This window comes from Stegastes partitus, unplaced genomic scaffold (assembly GCF_000690725.1).
Source record: "Stegastes partitus isolate 25-593 unplaced genomic scaffold, Stegastes_partitus-1.0.2 Scaffold929, whole genome shotgun sequence".
Classification (NCBI taxonomy): domain Eukaryota; kingdom Metazoa; phylum Chordata; class Actinopteri; family Pomacentridae; genus Stegastes; species Stegastes partitus.
The window spans coordinates 124,864-145,116 of record NW_007578660.1 but is presented as its reverse complement, the minus strand read 5'-3'; the positions used below and the strand labels follow the sequence as shown (position 1 = coordinate 145,116).

At 40.3% G+C, this 20,253-nt stretch overlaps 1 protein-coding gene across 7 annotated transcripts in view; it reads right to left on the bottom strand.

Moving 5' to 3' along the window:
• dst (dystonin) overlaps positions 1-20,253 on the bottom strand; it is a 109,289-nt gene that overhangs the window by 62,950 nt on the left and 26,086 nt on the right. For 3 of the 7 annotated variants that reach the window (XM_008294017.1, XM_008294018.1, XM_008294019.1), the window contains 21 exons: positions 20,043-20,132; positions 17,372-17,470; positions 16,185-16,262; positions 14,086-14,178; positions 5,977-6,143; positions 5,691-5,803; positions 5,416-5,522; positions 5,199-5,318; positions 4,734-4,829; positions 4,494-4,621; positions 2,986-3,079; positions 2,722-2,876; positions 2,163-2,637; positions 1,944-2,072; positions 1,675-1,752; positions 1,407-1,568; positions 995-1,099; positions 711-806; positions 505-630; positions 253-405; positions 12-166 (listed from right to left, as the gene is read on the bottom strand). In XM_008294017.1, coding sequence (XP_008292239.1) covers positions 12-166; positions 253-405; positions 505-630; positions 711-806; positions 995-1,099; positions 1,407-1,568; positions 1,675-1,752; positions 1,944-2,072; positions 2,163-2,637; positions 2,722-2,876; positions 2,986-3,079; positions 4,494-4,621; positions 4,734-4,829; positions 5,199-5,318; positions 5,416-5,522; positions 5,691-5,803; positions 5,977-6,143; positions 14,086-14,178; positions 16,185-16,262; positions 17,372-17,470; positions 20,043-20,132 — 2,819 coding nt within the window. Of the gene's footprint in view, positions 1-11; positions 167-252; positions 406-504; positions 631-710; positions 807-994; positions 1,100-1,406; positions 1,569-1,674; positions 1,753-1,943; positions 2,073-2,162; positions 2,638-2,721; positions 2,877-2,985; positions 3,080-3,163; positions 3,416-4,493; positions 4,622-4,733; positions 4,830-5,198; positions 5,319-5,415; positions 5,523-5,690; positions 5,804-5,976; positions 6,144-10,155; positions 11,112-14,085; positions 14,179-16,184; positions 16,263-17,371; positions 17,471-20,042; positions 20,133-20,253 lie in introns of those variants that run through there. The other 4 variants (XM_008294015.1, XM_008294020.1, XM_008294016.1 and 1 more) reach the window with 4 other exon arrangements.

Genomic DNA, 20,253 nt, shown 5'->3' with positions numbered 1-20,253 from the left:
AAGCAGCTCACTTTGTAGCCATATCAACAGCCTCTTTGTTGGGTGGAGGCACAGTGAAGCAAACGGAGGGAACCATGGCCTCATTCCCTGCGGGGTTGATGACTTTCCACTTGGCCCGGTGAGAGTTATTGGCCAGTACGCACTCATCATCCTTATAAATGGTAATCTGAAGGAGTTGTGATAGAGGCACATTATGGATTTACTATAAACATTCAAAATGAAATCAAATGTGGCGTGTGATGACAACAATACCTCTATCTGGCGATAATCGCAGATCGCTTTGACAGGGATGGACGATCGGACGGGACTTTCAGGGTTCCTGGGCCTGAGCTGCACAATGTGCTTGGCCCTGCCCACCAACCCAGCGACAGTGCTGCGGTACTGAAGAAGCTGCTCTTTCTCATCCTGAGCACACACAAAAGGAAAAAAAAAAAAAAGTTTTGTTATTTTGATTTGCAACTACCCACACATGCCCACACACCTCACATCTCTCTGTTAGCGTACCATGGACTCCTGAATGAGATCCTCCAGTCTGTGTAGGCTGCTTGTCCGATCACAGCTGTATTTTCTGTGAATGGAGTCTTGCAGGTTCTTAAGGTAGTCCATGGACTCTTTGGCATCACTGAAAAACTGCACAGGGGAAAAATATGTTAAATAATATGCAGTAAACAAATCCACTTCACAGTATTTATTAAAATAGTCAAACTCACCTCAAAATAAACAGCATTCTCTTTGAGATGCTGTTCTACACACGAGCAGAGCTGTAAAATCCAGCTCCACTGTGTCTGCATTGCAGCTCTGTATGCCTGGAAGAGAAACCACACAAAAATAAGACCCACAACATCCAGGTGTGACTGCTTGAAAATGACAGGCTGAAACAGGACTTATAAATCTCTTAATCACTGTTGGAGCTGGAACTGGTTAGCTGAAATTTGGAATGTAATTGTCATGTTGTCCACAGAGCTGAACATAAAGGAAAACACTCGGGGCTTACTTCTATTGTTAGCCTGGCTGGGTGGTTCTTGAGCATTAGGCGCTCTGCCTTGTCCTGCACAGACTTGATGGCTTCCTCTTTTTCATCCAGCTCCCTCATCAGGTCCTGTATAAAGACATTACGCTGAGTATCGCTGGCAATCAGCCGTGGCACGGAACAAGCAACTCCATTATCTCACACACTCTTGTATCTTGTTTCACAGTGCTGAGTATGAAGTCAGTCCTTTGAGCTACAATTTATGCACAAATACTCGCACTGAAATTGCTGTTTTCCTAAATACATGCAGCTGCAACAAAACTATACAAAGCAAACAAACAGGAAGAAAGAATCCCTTGTTATTCAGTATACACGGGAGAATTCGACAGATTAAGGTACGATTGAGAGATTATTTGAAGAAAAAACGACGACTTACTGCATGGTAGTCTCTTTTCTTAGAGATGTGGCTGTTGCGATCACTCCAGTCAAATGCAACCTCCTCCTCCTCCTTCTCATTCAGCCAGATCAGCTCTTGAGTCGCCTGTGACACAAAGTCATGCAGACTTTCCAGGTGGGTTTGCCGATCTCTAGAACAGCTCTGAAAGAAACAGGCATTTATAAAGTCAGACCACAACAAGCATATTAATCATTTGTAGCAGCACAAATTAGGAAATTAGGATCCTTGAGATCAGCAAATCACTTACTAATAGTCTCTCATACTGCTTTTCCAGTTTGTTCAGTTTGTCTGAATAAGATAGCTTCAGGGGTAGGGTCATCTGAATCTTAGAGAAGAAAAACACAATTTAGTTTATTGCTGTTTTCAGTAGAAGCTAAAATCAAATTAAATTTAATTAAATCAATACATTAAATTTAGCAAGCTAAGTCAGGATAACATCTAGGCTACAAATTATTTAGCATAGTTGACATTTCCATTAAAGCTAAAATCAAGACAGACACACTGAAACAAACTTACTTCACTCAGTTTGGCATCTTTAAGACTCATTTGAAATTCCTCAATGGCTCTGTGTACACTTTTGTGGTTCTCTAAATGCAATTCCACACTTGGCAAATCAGATCCCCACTCTGAACGTTCCAGTTGCAACTTTAAAACAGAAAAAAGGCAAATATTTAATACCAAGCACTGTATGCTTAAAGGTACATTTAACATAAAAAACTAATGGTGACTGCTCACCTGCATCTCCTCCACCCAGTTCAAGAGGTCCTGAACATATTTCATGTTGACCTCCTCCTCCGTCATGTTCGGGTCTGCCAGCGAGGACTTTAATAAGGGCTTCCGGATCTGCATGTGTTTCAAATGTCTGAGGCTACTTGGGTCCATGCCGCCGCCATCTCCACTCCCCATGTAGCTCTGGACTGAAGCAGGCTGCAGGCTGGGGGTCAAGGCAGGGGTCAAGGATGGGGTCAGGCACGGTGTAAGGCTAGAGGTGAATGTGGATCCAGGAGTACCTAAGCCCCCTGGGGTGAGTGCAGGAGTGAGGGCTGGTGTCAGGCTTGTGTTAATGTTCTGTGAGAAGCCAGAGTTCAGGCTTTGCGTGATGCCTGAGATCATCATTTTGGTTTGTTCTGTTGTCAGGGTGCGGCCTTGGCTGTACACGGAGGAACACTCGGCTCTCAGGGCCAGAAGATCATCCCGGAGTTTTGATACCCTGAACAGAAGAGCACAACAATATGAGACGTCTCGATGTGTGAGAAAAATCAGTGTTGTTTTTGTAAGAGGAGCAACTTTGTACCTTTGGACGAGTTGATCTGCAAATGGAAATTTTCCATCCAGAAGAATTTGGATGTCCACTACTTGTTGTCTGAGGATGTTCTCGCACTCTAACAGGTAGCCGGCGATCTCAGCTTCATTTATGAACTGAATGCCAGACTCGAGACGTTTTGCATCCTTAGAAGACCAGAAAAAAAAGGAGACTTAAAACTCAAGACAAATAAGTACACTCAGACCTATTTACCACCACTTACATCAAGTCAAACCAAGCTTGCACAAAACTTACAGACTGTAGGGAAGTCCTTGCCAGTGCCAGCTTGTCTTCACCGTTGACACAGTCACGCTGGACCCTGTTGGCAATCTGCTGCAGCATCTCAAGCCTATAAAACAAGTTATTGCACATGTCATCACTCTAATAAAAAAAAAAGCTTCACAAAAGCAAAGCAAGCACACTGCAACCTCACCTTGATCCATAGGCAATGTTGTTATTGAGAAAGACCGAGCTGTTGATTTGCAAAGGTTCAGTGACGACGGTGTCACTGGAGCCAAAGCTGGTGAAGCTGCTGTTGCTAATAGACGAGATCCCGCTCAAATAGGCCATCGTACTTCACATGGTAAACAACGATTGCTGTTTTCAGCCACTCAAAAACTCGTAGTTTCTCATCCCTGTCATCCCACGTGAAGGATCCAAGTCTCGATCGAACCTCGACAGCCCGACTGCAGGCGTCCGTAGCCCCAACTGAGCGAACAGCTTTCAACTCGCCCGTATTTATAGTGTCACAGACAGGTGAGGAGTGTGTAAAGAATCCCACCCTGAAATACTATGCTGCCTTTAGGGGATAGAAATTAAATAGCAGGTTGAGACAGTACACCTTCATAATAACTGAGACTGCATACAGAAATGCCAAACTGCTGTAATTGCTGTTTCTTCCACGTTTTACCACACCCACCGAGTGTGTTGTGTTGATGGACCGTGACGGCAGGAATGGAAACGTAAGCTTGCCTAAACTATTGTCAAGAGGCAGTTCCAAAAGATGACATTTGAGTTTCCATAGAAATAAGATTTCCATGGCAAACAAACAATGATGGGAGCAGAACATCAGATGCCATAAGAAAGCAGTCACTCTGTTACACATAAAAATATATCGGGGCATGCTTTGACAGAATTTTCATGGACTACACAACCTGTACATCATTTTTCATTCTCTGATCAAGAGTTTTCTGTTTTGATGCTTCATCATCTGTCAAAGCGAAACAAAACTTATCTCAATCTTATCACACGCAAACTGTGCACTTTGGCTCTAGTAAATCTACCAGAGAAAAATTGTGTATGCCAGCATATAAATACTGCATGTCCATATAAACCACATCAATTAGCTGGTCAGCTTCGGGGATTTCTGCTTTAATAAGGCAAATCACGCTCTGGTGTACAGCAGCAATCCTTAGTCTCTGGTTTCAGTAAAGACATTAACAGGCTTGCAATATGATACAGCAGCACTCCACCTCCATCAACCTCAGAAAACATTATGATGACTCATGTAGCTCGTTTGCTTCCCTTTCTTCATGCTTTTCATTTAGAAAAAATAGCATGTAAGGCGAACGACTTAGGATTTAGATTCCTGCATGTGGCCTCATACGTTTTGTCATATCAAAGTCCAGCCACAGTAGCCGATCATGACCTCCCAGCAACCCGCAAGGTTATAAATTCATAGAGTCTATAAATATTAGACTTTCAATCACGTTACGATGGCTCAGGTCAGTAAAAGTACAAATAAGATTAGTGCCTCCACATACCTTTCCACCTCTGGCCTCAGGCTCTTTTCTCTTTCAAGCATGGCAACAATTAATTTTCCCCATTCCTTCTCCACGTCGTTCGGATGATGACCCTGGGGTAACTGGATGCGCCCAAACTCAATCCACATCTGTCAGGCACACCCCAAACACAGACTTGTTACTTCTGCAATTTGTCAGACTGCAAACGTGCGATCAAAAACAGCATAGTCTTCTGTTTTCTGTTTTTTTTTTTTCATTTACCTCAAGCATTTTGTAGAGATTTTGGATTTTGGTTTTCTCGTTTTCTTTCACTGGGATTTCATGTTCTTTAAACTGGAGATACTGTGTATAAAGTGCCTGTTAAAGAAATCAGAGATTAATAATAAAACAATGAAGTTTTTTTTACATGTTTCGACACAATCTCTAAGCATTTGTTCCTTTCTCTTTAAAATAACTGCTTGAATGCACCTTCGCTTTTAGAAGCTATCGACTTCTTACAGCAAATGGATGCTGCTGCTCTCTTATATCCATCAATATCACTTTAAGTCTCAGTTTCAGCAGATAAGCATTACAGTTAAGCTATTTGAAGCAGGCAGCTATCCTTCATCTTTCAAACATTACATGCAGATTCGAAGCACTCTGTAAAATGAGAGCTCGACTGAAGCAAAGTTGAATAAAAGCTATTAATATTGATGAAAATCCACAAATGTGATGTTTATTTGTTACCTTGAGTTCCACGGGGTTGTTGGGGAATGATCTATCTGACATTATGGCCACGTTGTGTTTGATCCACTGGCTGAGGTATTTGATCATGTTCTGGTACTCCACCCATTTGATATCAACATCCTGCTCAAGAGAAAAAGAACCATCAGCAACAAGGCACTTTTCAGCTGCTTCCCTTGGATTGGGTGGAGTCACTTATGGACCAACGCCATTAACTTACATTAGGACTGACTCCATCAACACCATCGGGTACTTTGGGGAAGGCATCAAACAGCGTAGAGACGTACGTGATGACAGATTTTTCATCCGGGGACTGGACGTCGACATCTGAGGAGGAGAGTAAAAAACGCTCGTAAACGTAACACATGAGCTGTACTCAGAGGAATTATTCCTCGAGCCAGAATCCAAGTCTCCCTGCACATGATTTATGGCTTCATGGTGTTTAGGCATTTGCAGTGTTTTCGGAGTCAAAGTGATGCTGTGTGTGGACCTCACCCTCGGGGTCGAGCAGTCGAGCCACCCCCAGCTGTTCGGCCACACCAAATGCTTGTTCTAAATTTGACCTGTTGGTCTGTGCGGACACACGGCTCATGTCCACCAGGTCTGGTCTGCAAAAGACATGGACAGAGGAAGAAAAAGAGATGGGTAAGGCATGTGTGATGGGACAATTCAAGTGAAGAAATTCTGAGAAGATGCAATACTGAAAAGGCAAAGTGTGGGAGCAATGCATATACTTTAATGCTATGTGGAACACCCTGATGTTCTGTGCATGTTATAGTACCTGTATTTGTGTATGATGGCGTTAAATAGCCTCCCATCCCTCCAGGAGGTTGTGAAGTTATCACATCGTACCCCTACGTAGCCCTCCGTTATCTGCTTGGACCAGAGCAGTAGTCTCTCCTTGGCCGTCATGTCCTCGGACTCCCCTGTCACGTGGATCTCCGAGATCTGAAAAACAGTGTTGCAAAGTCTATTAAATCCACAATAAAGGGAGCGTGGTTTAGAGACACAGAAAATCTCACGCATTCATTCGTGATAAACCCCTCTGTGGCATTAAGACGTCACACTTACTGATATGACTGTTTACATAAGAAACAAGATATGCAGTGGTAACCACACGTGTTGGGATAAACAATACTCTTTCAACACCTTAGTGACTGAGAAAAGACAACATTTAAAGACAGTAAATATCTTGTACAGAGAAGACTCTGACCTTAATAATAACAAACGTATTTAACATTAGATAAGGATAAATGTTTCCTTGTCTAGTTCATTAACAGCTCTGTGCACACATGAAAAAGTCAGCAGCAGGTCAGCGATGTGTGGCTGAGTTGTGTAATGAATTACCCAATGGTTTTACAGCACACTAAACAGCATGAATATGACGTAAAACCAACAGTGACACTCAACAGATTGACTTCCAGAGAGTTCTTGGTGCACCTTGTTTATAAAATCCGCTGGTGTACGAAATATCTACTTTACTTAAGTAGAAGTACTTATACTACATTATGGAAAAATGTACTTAACCTTCTGAACTTCAAGCAGCTTCTGGACATTTTGTTTTTTTTAACCAACTATTCGTTCATAAAGACATGCACCTCTTTGGAAGCAGCACAACTCAAATACGTACTTGGTGCTGCAAAACAATGTAATAATGTCATATATCATGAAAGAAGAAAAAAAAATACTTCACTGAAACAAACTGGACTCTGCTGGTACAACATTTCCATTCCAAGTGCCCACAGGTGTTATCAACACTTGAAAATAAAAGAGTGACTGCATACTAATAGCTAACTTGATTTTACTGTTATTACTTTTCTTCTATCTGCTCTGTGTGAGCACAGGTTGCAGTTTATCTAATAAAACCCTGGATGTTTTGACACCTAAATGCTGGTCACTAATGGCTTTGTAGCTGTGTCAAGGAGTGCAGGATTGTTAGTTTTTGAAAGAATATGCTCAGAGAAAATAGTCACTTTTTGGATGCTTTTTAACAGATTTTGGTGAACTACCACGATTTTTGACATGGATTTGGTTAAGAGTCCAGAGGGAACTATACATCACTGATAACTAGTTCAAGGTTCGTCGGATTCAACAATTGTCTCTGTTTTTAAGGTTTGTGGCTCCGATAAATTATGCAATTTTGTTGGGTTTTCCTAAAGACAACTGGCCATACGAAGTCACCACCACTTTGGGAGGTTCATAGTATTAAGGCATCAAAAGTAAAAGTATTTATTCAGCAGAAAAAAATGGTCCCTGTCTGCATTTTACAATTATGTGATGATCTTTATGATTATAAAGATGGTTTTATATGGATTATTATTGGTGCTGCATTAATGTCCATGATGTACATCACTGCTGTAGGGGTTTAAAGTTGAGCTCATTTCAACTACTTTATATACTGTTTGGCAGTCTAATCTACAGTAAAACATCATATTCTATAACAGGGGTGTCAAACTCATTTTCATCCTGAGCCACATAAGCATTATGTTTGCCCTCAGTGGTCTAGTTAGAACTGTAAGACTGTATACATGTAATGACTCCTTAACATACTGGTAAATAATCGTCTCTGCATTTGATTATTATTTATTCTATGAACAAATATTGTGTATGCCTTTACCTAAAAGTAAAATATATATATAGGCACATTGTTGTGTTATTATAACATGAATTACAACATTATATTACGTGATATTATATTGCGTAAATCCGATTAATTTATTAGATTAGGAAACACACATCTCTCTCGGGCCACATAAAATGACGTGACGGGGTGGATTTGGCCTGCAGGCCTTGAGTTTGACACGTGTTCTATAAAACCATCTTATGTTTACAGCATTGCTGCCCTGTGAGAACCACATATCTGTAGAAAGTCACATTTTTGTGATTTCAGAAGAACAGTCCTGTTTTCTGGTTTGTGGCATTTGTGCATTTTCAGTTAATCCAAAAGAGTTAAAAAGATAATTGTTAAATATCTTAAATAGTAGGAGAATGTTCATCAGAACATTTCAAATTCGCAGTCACCAAATATGGAGTTGTGTGTGTAGATTCTCAGTCATCTAGGTCATGGTAATCCTAGCAGCTTCAGTAGAAAGCCACCGGAATTCTCTTTTGGTTTCTCTTTAGAAGTTTCACTTCTCATCCAAGAGAACTGAAGAAGCCTCTGGGATTAGAGGTGAAACGTCTTCAGGAGCCTAAAAAGAAGTCTAGTTGCTTTCTACTGAACTCCTAGGATTAACAAATATAGAATTACATGGTTCTCACTGAACAGGACGTGAATGAAAAGTTTAATCTTCAAAGCAACAAGGAACAACAGCTGTCACACAAATGCCGTAGAGTACAAAGTACAATATCTGTGTCTAAGATGTAGTGGAGCAGAAGTATAAAAGTTACACAAAATGCTAAAACTCAAGTAAAATACAAGCACTTTCGATTTGTACCGAGGTACAGTACTTGAGTAAACGTACTTTGTTATATTCCACCACTGATGACATCCAAACAATCTCTATAATATTGATAAAGGCCTTGGCAGACATTGTTCTCCTGTAATACACATATCAACAAGCCAGCGTTACAGAAACACTGCATGTTTCTATATCTCTGTACACGTTTTTTTTTCCATAACACAGAAAATTCTCATCCATCATATAGTTTAAACAAAACCAAGAAGCAAAGCAACCCAAAGTGAAGGATAAACTTCAGCCAGTCAACCAAACAATCAATAATTCCATCATTCAGTTTTGTAAGGGGATCTGATTTGCAGACATGTAATATCAGTAACACAAACAGTAACAACGTCCAACTGATCAACACACTATAGTTCAGACAAGACTAACACAAGTACAGCTCACAAAGTTCAGAAGAAAGAAAAAGGAAGATCCATCCAGAGACCAGTCTATCCAAATGTTATAACTTCCAAAGCATACAGGACTTTAACAGGCCTACAGCCAGAGAAACAAAATTGATTTAGTCCTTTTCATCAATCAAATTGGGACTCTAAAATGATGACCATGACAGTAACTCTGGAGTCTTGAACAAGAGATAAAGTGGACAAACCAGGCCACAGTCAGCCTTCCTACAAATGCACCTAATACAGACGTCAAAGAACGAAACCTGACTTGGTCCAGTAGTTTCACTGGACACTTTAAAAGACTGTGGTTTCCACAACACAATGCAAGGATAAAGGAGTTCACTAAGACTGCAATATAACAGTTACCATGGAGGGACAAACATTTTTTTTTTTAAAACTGAAGGAGAGATGCATTTCAGGATGAATACCATACATTTTCACACATTTCAGCCTCCTAATGACCCACTGCTGCCTCTATGATATCAAAATAGTTAGGAATGAATGACATGTTCTGAACACGCTCAACAAAACCGCTCCAAAAAATGACTCACAGCATATATCTGAATCCCTGAAACACCTGAAAACATCTACACCACATATTCAGACATTTAGAATCACATAAGAACAGTGAATATGTCTTATTTTTCACTGATAAAACTCCCATTTTCATTCCACACATATAACCATTGATGCAAAGTAACTGGCCATCTACCTCCTGGACTTCAACACAACAATCATTCAGCTCCACACTCACACAGATGGGCAGCGTGCATATTTAAAACAGCAGTCTTCAGATAATTTGATCACACATCCAAAAGACTTTGTTAAATAATCTTCTAGAACATGTGAGTTATTGTATGTATTGCATTGTTATGACTGGACACATAAAAAAACACCACAATAAAGACAAAAACACTCCAACAATCAACCATGCTGATAGGATATAAAAGTCTAAGAGGATATTAGTTCAACACAGTCAAGAGCCACCTTACTGCCACACTGACATGTATTTAAACACCACCTTTGCGATGTTCAGGTTACATTACGCCCCAATCAAACCCCTTATTATGAATCATCCCCATAATGGCTATAGATAGCACGCTCTTGGTTTACCTCGTGCTGGGTGGAAATACATTTGGCAGGAGCTGGGATGCAGTCTACGTAACCAGAGCAGGTGTAGGCCCTCCGTCTCCTCCTCCTGTGTGCTTGAGAGCCCCATATAATCTTGGCAAACGTTTCCTCACTCCCAGGTCTGTCACTACCCCTCAGAGTCCGCAGCATGTGCTCCACTGCTCCAAAGCTAACGGCCCTCCTTAGCTGGCGTCGCAGCAGCTTCTTTACAAGAAGACCATCCTTGGCTGAGACACCTCTGGACGTCGTGCTGATACCATGGAGCTTTGCTTCGACAGCAGACCTGCTCCTGTCAACTTCTGCCTGGTCTGCGGGAAACCATCCAGGCCTGCACGCTAACCTCGTGCCAAGAGGTTGATTACAAGGATCCCTGAGGATTAAAACCGGTACCTCTCCAACATAAACACCTCTGCTGATGCTGTCTTGCCTGGATAGATGGTTCTCCTTCTCCACCTCTGAGGGTTTACCCAGCATGGCTTGGTTCTCCTCTGAGTTTCCATCTTGAAGCTCTGCACGATTGCAGACGACCTGACTAGTTGTGTTTTCACTTACAGGACTCCTGAGAGATCCACCGGGCTTAAAATCCCCTGATTTCCTCTTCTTCCTCTGAAAGTAGCGGCGACCTTTGAGCTCTTTCGATTCGGGATTCAGTGGAGCTTTCTTCGGGTCCACATAGTGTTCCTCTTTAGGGCCCCGAACGCAGCCACAGATGTTTCCCATGTCTTGTCCATCAACTGTGCTGAATAGTTTTCAGGCAAAGTATCCAGTGAGCGCCACTCGGTCTGAAGAACCACTATCCCACTGACAGAAAGCCATTTTAACACAGCGCAAGTAGCAATAAGCAGTGGCAGCCCGGCAGACAGACATAAAGCTCGCTTTCCTCAGAGCAGAGTTGACGTCTTCCTTTCGTTGACTTTAGGAGACTCACTGCTGGGAACCGGTCAGCCTCTCTCTCTCTCCTTCTCTCCCTCTCTCGCGCTCTCTCTCCCTCTCTGCATTTCTCATTTGCTCGCTTGCTCTCTCTTGGGTCTCGCCTCTGACACTGGAATCTTTTCTGACCTTTGAAACATTTCTCCGGCTTCGCTAATACAGCACAAACACCATAAATGCACACACGGACGTGGCCCACGTGCTTATAGCTCTCAGCTGGGCAGGAATGAAAAAAAAGGCTTGTGGACGGACCTGTTTCAGTCTGGCTTCATCAAGAGAGTAAACATGTACGTCACAGTCTCCTGTTTCCTTTCATAATATTTGTGTGATGAGGCAGCACAGTGTCTGAAGGGAGGACGAGCTTTAAAACTGCAAGTGGACGCCAGCTGACGGCCACCTATTATTCTGTGAGAAATTTTGGCTCAGCAAGTTTGGCTGCATGAACCAGACGGTCAGAAAGGCTTTGAAAACCAGAATGGGATAGGTCAACGGGAGCAGCAGGAGCTGAGGCAAATCCAAGCTGGACAACAAAGTGCTTTCACTTTGTCTATTAATCAAGCTATGTCCGATGGCCCGGGCCAGAGGTGGGGCTTAAGTCCAATGGCTTAGACAAACACTATTATCTGAACAGATCACCACCGCCGCAGTTTGCAACAGGGCAAATGCTCCAACCAGGAAGAGATCCACAGTATCAAACCACTGCCACAAGCCCTCTGCAGAGGAATCTAGCAATACTTCAAGGGCAAAAAGAGAATAAAAACTGTAAATATAGTGCCACCACACCGCTCAGCTAAAAATAGCCGTGTGCTACTGTGAGCTTACAATATTTAAACGTCAATGAAGTTTCCCTGAAGGTCAAAGTCACCTGACAGTCAGCACAGTTCAAACTACAGCGTACTGATCACCCCTGCCTCTCCTTATGTTGGTCAACCTACCATTCACTGCAGTATTAGACTTTATTTGTACGTATTTTAATTAAATGTAGCTTATTAGCATTCAATATTACATAGCCTCAGACAATGTTTTAGTAACAGTAATAAAAACAACATGAATGAATCACCGATATATGTCTTTGTGTTAGGTAGGTGGCAGAACAATAGTCATCACACACAGAGAAAGTAACACTCAGGGCAACACAAACAAACAAGTCAGACAAGCATTGAAACACCTGACAGCAGTGCTTTGTCACGACGGTGCTCTGTCACCCACAACACTCCGCCCTGAGTCCCGGGCAAAAATACACCGTGAACACCATTCTGAAGAATACAATAGTGTCTGCTTTGTGTATTAAATCGAACTCTGTACCTGTACAGACATGATTGAACCACGCACAGTCTCTGAAACACCTTCACAAAACTTCAGCAGTAAAACAGTAAAGCAGCCACGAGGTAGAGAGGCGAGGCAAAACTTTTATATAAGTCGATATCAAAAATTAGCCCGCAGCAGTGAGAATAGAAGGCACACAACGTCTCAAACAAACAACGTCTGTCTATAAGACAAGAGCTGATCCTGAATACTTCTGGCAAAGTCAGTCATACGAACGTATATCATATGAAAATAGTGCGCAGTTCATACATGTCGGCATGCTGTTGGCTATGCTTATTTAATAAAGCTAAAGGTCTACGCTGTGACTGAAGTTTAACATTTTCTCCTAAGTATCCTGGTGCCCTTCCAATTCAAGAAGAAACAGGCCCTTTGCTGCTGGATAAACCACTCGAGGGCTTGCGTGAGACCGACAGCAGCAGGTGTTGGCATCATCGCAGACGCTACCTGTCAGCACGTCGGAGTCCAGGCAAAATTGTATTAGCTACTTTTCAATTCATTGAGAGTTTTAGTCACACATATGCATGCTTGTTCTGAAGTAGCATGTTAACTCACTACCATGGTAAACAAAGCCAGACATCTGAAAGACACAGACTAATATTTGTAATATCCGTGTCCCTGAATCACAACTGGCATGTGCTAAAGATGTGAATAATCTAATAAAAGTCAGGGAGGAGAGGAGGGGAGGGGGAGAGAAATAGAGAGTGTTTCTGCATGCTGTTAGATTACGAATCATCCTTGAATACTCTTGTGCACACCTGGACACTCCTGGCATGCACATAGAGACTAACCCACATGAACTGGTTCGTGTCACAGTAATAAAATGTGAAGAATTCCCAGAGAGAACATCCAGCAAGATATATGGACTCAGCTTAGAGCATCCTGAAAACCATCACAACTCTCTAAAGCTTTTTTTTTTTTTTTCAAATAAATGCACACTAATGCTTGGCCGGTCCAGTAAGTGCACCAAAGTTTCACAAAATTAAGCTACAGTTCTGTTGTCCTGTGAAAAAACTGTACACCAAGGAGATTCTGGGAAATAACCTATCACACAAATTACAATGCTTTTCTTGCACAGATAGAAAAAAAAGAAGATCTTTTCAAGCCATTTCCCTCTGCTTTTAAATGCCAAGACATTGTGGCTACAAGCAGCTACCTGATGTTAACTGGTCAAGCTGCAACTTGAGCGGAGTCAAACATGAACTAAAGTAAGCTATGCATACACTTAACATATTATTTTACTCTGAAATCCCCGACAAATGCAACAGTAATCCCATCACTCAGCATGACGTATGCTGCACAGCTTTGACACCTTGTGGTCAAAAGCAGGAACATCTATGTCATGGGTGCATTTAAACGCCTCAGTTGGGAGGGCATTTGGCATAACGCAGTTCGATCCTAAAACATGCCAGCATTTCTGTTGCACTAAAACACCTTTCAAGAAAACTAACTGAAAAACCATCTGCATTAACGTACTGAAAATAAGCAACAGAACAACACTGAGCAGGAGGCAAAGAGAAAAATAAGTTCAAAGTTAACAGCCCAGTCTGCTCATCTGTCATGTGTATTACAAGAACATTAAACCTGGGTAACAAGATGCCCTAATTACCCACCATTGAAAGCATTCAAACTATAAAACAATAGAATGGGAACACTGACCTGAAAGTGCAGAATTATGGTCCAGATCAATCCCAGGGTCAGTTTTGGGTTGCCATCTGTGATGTCGTCATTCCTGATATTTACAAGTTTGACCTGATGAAAGAAAATGTACAATCAATGAGTGCATATTCACAATTTTACAATATCTCTAAGTATTCAGTGAGTTTTTACATTAGTTTTCACCTTCACATGTATTCGTTACATTAATTAAGTACAAATTATGAATGCAAGTGTTCATCTATTTTGACTTACACCTGTCATTTAAACACCACCACAAGGTGGCACAATAGTCATTATATTATTCCAGGGAACACTGTTACGGTAATCACAGTGTTGGACGAAGATAAACACTGAGCATTAGTGATTTCTGCTAATTAAATGTTAAGAACCCGCCACTTATCAAAGTGAATAATCGTGCATTTAATGGTATCCTTCATATAAAGCATGACATAGGAAGCAGCGTCTGAACACAGTCCTGGTATAATATAGCAGTGAATAATTTATCCCTCCACTGCCAGCCTGATCATCTGTAATAACTGTAATCAATCAGCTGCAGGGGGAGATTTAGTGAAGATCAAACACTTAGATCATTTCACATCCTATGAGTACGGAGGATGCATGAATGTGTCTGGTATGTACTCTTGCTAAAACAATAGAACAACTCATTTGTGACCATCTATGATTCCTTTGTCTCGAGCCTTACGTCACATCTGGCTACGGCTCAACGAGGCTGTGTTCTTCTTCGCATCCTGAGGGTGGCGGGGGAGGGGAGGCCAATCAAAGCGCTTTGAAATCCCACTGATGGGATTTGTAGTCAGCGCTCCTTAAATGCTGCTATTACTTGTGGCAACTGAACTGAATTGTAATTTTTGCAAGGAAAGCCAAAAAAATAAATGACGTGAGTCCAACAGAGTGTGATGTTGAAGAACTGGCAGCGTCTGAGTAGTCACTGGGGCGGACTGAACCCAGAAATTCAGTCTGCTGCCGACTGCCACCGTATTACATATGCACCTTTGGTTGCATTTGTTGCCATTCTGGTTACAAATGAACCAATAATAATGTGATGCAGCTCCCAGAAGACTAACTGCAAACATTAATTGATATGTAAACTATTTAGCTGCAACATTTCATAATAAATAATACATTACTCCACCTCAAAGTGTGAAAATTCCAGATGAATAATGTGGACTTTCACTTGGTTATGGCTATGAATCAGTAAAGGATTGATAGTGTTTCAGCTTTAACTGCACACTGACTGCCAGTGGTTTATTGTGGCAGTTGACAATTTAACCCTCTGAACCTAAAATGTGCCGGCAGGTTTGAACGGCATGTGATTGTTAAAAAAAATAATAAATCACCAAAATTATACTTTATATTTAAGCCATAAGGTGTAAAAACAGAAAAAAAAATGAGTGGATTCCATTCCATCAGGAAAAATAACCAAACCTAAAATGTATGATATTTAATCTACATCACTCTATTCTACGTGTTTCATTTTAAAATATACCAAAAACAGTCAATCGAACCAAATACTGTGAAAACCAAAAGATTCTGCACTCCTCTGCGCAGCTGAAAAGTCAGAATTGGCTCAGTTAAGACCACTTGAAAAAAATTCAGACTTTTCAGCTGAATTGCAGGCTGTGTTTACACAGCACGGAATGGAGTTAAGTATGAAAACAAATTAAAAATTTAAGTAATAAACTATCTGTAGTATGTTGAGCCACCATTTTTCCAATGTTGATAACACCTGAGTGCATCTGGGAAAATGCTGACTCCAGGTTGTTGCATTTTTTTTTTAAAATTTTTGTAAGATAAATAATAAAAAGAACTTTCACTTTCATTAAAAAAAGGGAAAAAAATGATGATATTATCCCAGTGCACAACTGCACAGAAGACATTTTTCCAGAGGGGTGGAAGACTTTATATTGCAGTAAAAAATGAGCCCACACTGAGTAAAAATGTGAGCAAAAAGCAGGTACAAACAGTTTGGGGTTCAGAGGGTTAAAACATGTCTGATAACACGGGTTCAAATATATTCTCATCCTCAGGCAAAAGTGTGACACAACAAGTCTGAAAATGCATTTTAAACTGATCCTTACCTGCCGCCTCTTTAAATAATCCAGTGCTATTTGTACATTCTGGAGCCTGTGGAAGCGCATCCTCCCTCTCTCCCGAGGCTGTGGACATAAAGAGGGAAGAGGAGCCATGTATGCTAATCAGGTTCTTCTCAATATCAGAGAGCAAATTAAAAAAAAATGATTAGTAGCGTGGAGGACACAGGACATGCTTCACGGTTCTTACCCGCTGTGCTGGTGAGGTGCAAGACTTAAAAGAACACACAGAAACGCTACCAACACCATTTCTCCAAAACGTGTGCATACAGTGTACAATCCTAGAACATCTTCCACCTTTTACACTTCTACAAATGTACATGTTAGAACAAATCAAGCATCCTAACCAGCCAGGTATAACCCTAATAGCAAAAGCTGCAACTAAAATAATTAACATAATTCAATTGTGTGCTGTAAATTATCACAGAATGCTGTAATATATGACCTCTCGTGGCTAAATGTTATGAACAGTCAGGGGCCACAGCATGAGGTAATGAAATGGAAAATGCATTCAAGCCAGGATGCCGCAGTGGCAAAAGACTTGCACTGTTCATCTTCAGCAGCAAAGCACCAACATCTCTTTCACGTAGTGGATGTCATTCACTTACTGAGCCTTCTTGTGGCTTAAAAAGCAGGAAAATACTCAAAAGCAGCAAATGAAAAATGTCCAGATCATCAACGTAGGTTCAGAGAGTTTAACTCAATGATCCGCAAAGCTAGTGAAATGGATGTAAAGACCCAAGCTCTGCAGACAACTTATGTTAGAATTCATTTCATCTTTTTAATGCCTTTTTAAATGCCAAATCTCTGGCATTGTGTAACATAAAAGTCCCAACAAAAAAGGAAAATTTGATAATGAAACTGCCTGGGTCTTTGGTTCAAGCGCGCATTTCTCGGTATTGTCGGTACCATCGAGCAACATAAACAAAAATAATGCCCTCATGAAGAAATTGTCACCATGAAAGACATCGTTGCACTGATAAAATAAAAGTTGGCTAAATCATGAAAAGCAATATAATCACGTATAAAAACTGCAATATCTACTCAGGCAACTACTTCAGCTACAATAAGAGCAAATCCTACAGTGGGATTGTTTCTAAGCTCCTGTTAACTGATCACAGCACTCTCTGAATTAGTTTGTTACAAGGAGGTGGAGGGGGTCAGGCCACACATACCCCCTTATCATCATCCACCGTGTCTCCATGCTGCTCAACCGCACATGCTTCTGTCCCACTCACCAACCGCAAAGTCTTCAGTAAATCACGCTCCCTTGGCTTATCACCGAAAAGGTCAACACATGGGGGGAGAAAAGGAAGACATGGACACACACACAAAGCGGCCAAATCAAAGGAAGTCAGACAATGAACGGAAACCAATCAAAGAGCGGAGAACAGAAGAGTAGGAAAGCGGGATGTAAACAGAAAACAGATAGATACTTAAAGGATGGAAGTTAGTCACAGTGGAGGGGGAGTAACCGCTGGGGTTCTTTGCACAGGAATACAGGAATTTTAAATATACAGAGTAAAGATAGTAAAGAATGCTAATATTACATATTTAGAAAAAATGTACTCTGGACTGAACAAAGACCTGCCAATATAATTCAATATAAATGAAATATTGAGACATTAACAGAGAAATGAAATATTGCAAATACCGATAACATGCAGCACTACTGTGACATTTATTAAGGTCGAAAACATACAGCTACACTGTCAAAAAAAAATCCCTTAAAAAAAAAAAACTGTGAAAATCTTGACGCAAAGGTGCCAGAAAAAAATAAAATAAAAAATAATAGAATACTGTAACATTCATAAACTGTAAAAACAGTAAAAATAAATCGGTAAAATAATAATATTTCTATTGCTAATTTAAATGCAGTTTTAAAAAGTGTCATTTTACAGTCCTATAGTGTAAAAGGAGAAATTACTTTTTGTAAACATCCAGATTTTTGACGTGGATATTGTGTACAGTTTCGGCAAATTTCTTTGTTTTTTATTTTTGCTTACAGTTACCATTTCATTTTATCTTTGATCTGTTAATCTACTAGATATTATCTGTAATTTAATAAAACAGAGATAATCTAATGACGATTTAAAAAACTTTTCACCATGTGTCATTCCTTAATATATTTATTTACTTAAGACATTTTCTTTCAAACAATGGCAAATATCTATAAAACAGCGATATTATTTGTTGATTTAAATACAGTAAAAATAGTGTAACTGTAAAGTCAAAGATTATAAAGAACACATCACCATTTTTTTTAAAAATGATATTTGATGGAGACATTATTTACGGTTTTGGCCTGTTTTAAATTAACATGTAAATAAGTACGTTTTTCTGCGATTGTGCTAGATATTATCTACAACTTAACAGAAGTGGGAAAGTAGCCTATTAGTCAAATAGATAAACACATTTCAAAATGATAAATACAGTTACAAAGATATCTGAATATTATTTGTAAAAGGTTTCGGTGATTTAGAATCTGAAAAGGTTTCCAGCTTTCATAGATCATTTCTTGGTCATTGCGAGATTTGACTGACTGGAAAGTGACTATACAGCTGTATATAACTGTGTCCATCTATATATTAATCACAATAGGACCATTCTTTGCAATTCCATCAAAACTATTTAAACAGTGCACCAACATTTGTCCTCTGAGTGCCAATAAGACTGATGAGAGCAAACAGAATTTTGTATACACAGACCTGCTCTAATATTTGTCTCCTGTGGGCCAAGTGTCCAGGAAACTCTCGTGACCAGAGGAAATTCCCCAAGACTTTTGATGTACTGAAGTACTTAAATTTACAGTTTTGTTTTTTTAAATCTCCAGTGTGAAGAAGCACAGGCAGCTCTGTAAACCAGCAAACTGATTATTCCTTCTTCTCCAAACAAAAACGCTGCTATGGTTTCTACATAACACATCCTCCTCAGTGATATTTCATAAATTACACTGTATCTGTCTTACCTGGAGATATTTCATGCTAACAATTGATGTCACTTGTTTAAAAGCAGCCTTGGGCAGTTAGTGGGCTTAAAAGCTTGTTAGGGAGATTGTTAATGAGTGATTAAAGGCTGCCAAGAACCTGCTAGGAACTCCAGTGGTGCAACCACAAAACGAATTTTCCCACTTTCTAGCTTGCCCTGATGTGTCTACATTTTTTCAAGGAAAAGAAAACATTCTTTTAGTAACTAGACTATTCAATACCCCGAGCTTGGTGCCACTTAAGAAGTACGACTGCAGCTACGGTTTAAAGCACCCTATCACCGGAAGTAAAAAAATAAATAAATAAAAAGCTACCACCCACACGTTCTACTGCTTATATCTAGTAGTATAACAGTCACCATGATAATGATAAGCATGTCATTAAGTTGCACAGATATCAGAGAACAGATCAGTGAGACAAGGATTTTGATATGCTTGAACCTTGCCAACAGTTCACTGAAAACGTGACTTTGTCTATGTAAGGGGGTTTTGGTGGATACAAAAACACAGCAGATCTGATTACAGACGTAAAATCCCAGGATTCCCTCCTACCATCAGTTACATAAGCAAGAAGTGGCTCAGTTATGCAAAGGTGTCATAGACCGCTTTACTAGAAGAGGAATGGCAGTTGTTTTACTTTCCTTATGGGTATCTAATTACAATCATTTGTCATTTGATAAGACTGGCCTCACTGGAGATTGTGCTAGTTATGAACTCAGCAGGATGACAAAGTTCCACACGTACCAAAACATCATCACTGTTTTATGACTCTGCTAATTGGCTTTGAGTTCTCCTTAATAAGCAATGATTACGAACAGTAAGATAACGTAAATGAAAATAAAAGTTTTAAAAAAACTCACCAATGTGTCTCCAGACAGAACCTCCAACAGTGAAATCAGGTTATGTCCATCTCGTAAGTCTTCGTACAGGTCATTTATATGCTTTCGTACCTATGGACACGAGGAAGAAACCAAAATATAAGGCGACTGCAAATATCACATTGTTACACAGCAGTTTATTGACAGTTGAAATAAATACAGCAAAGAAACTGCTGTACATGAAATACAGAAT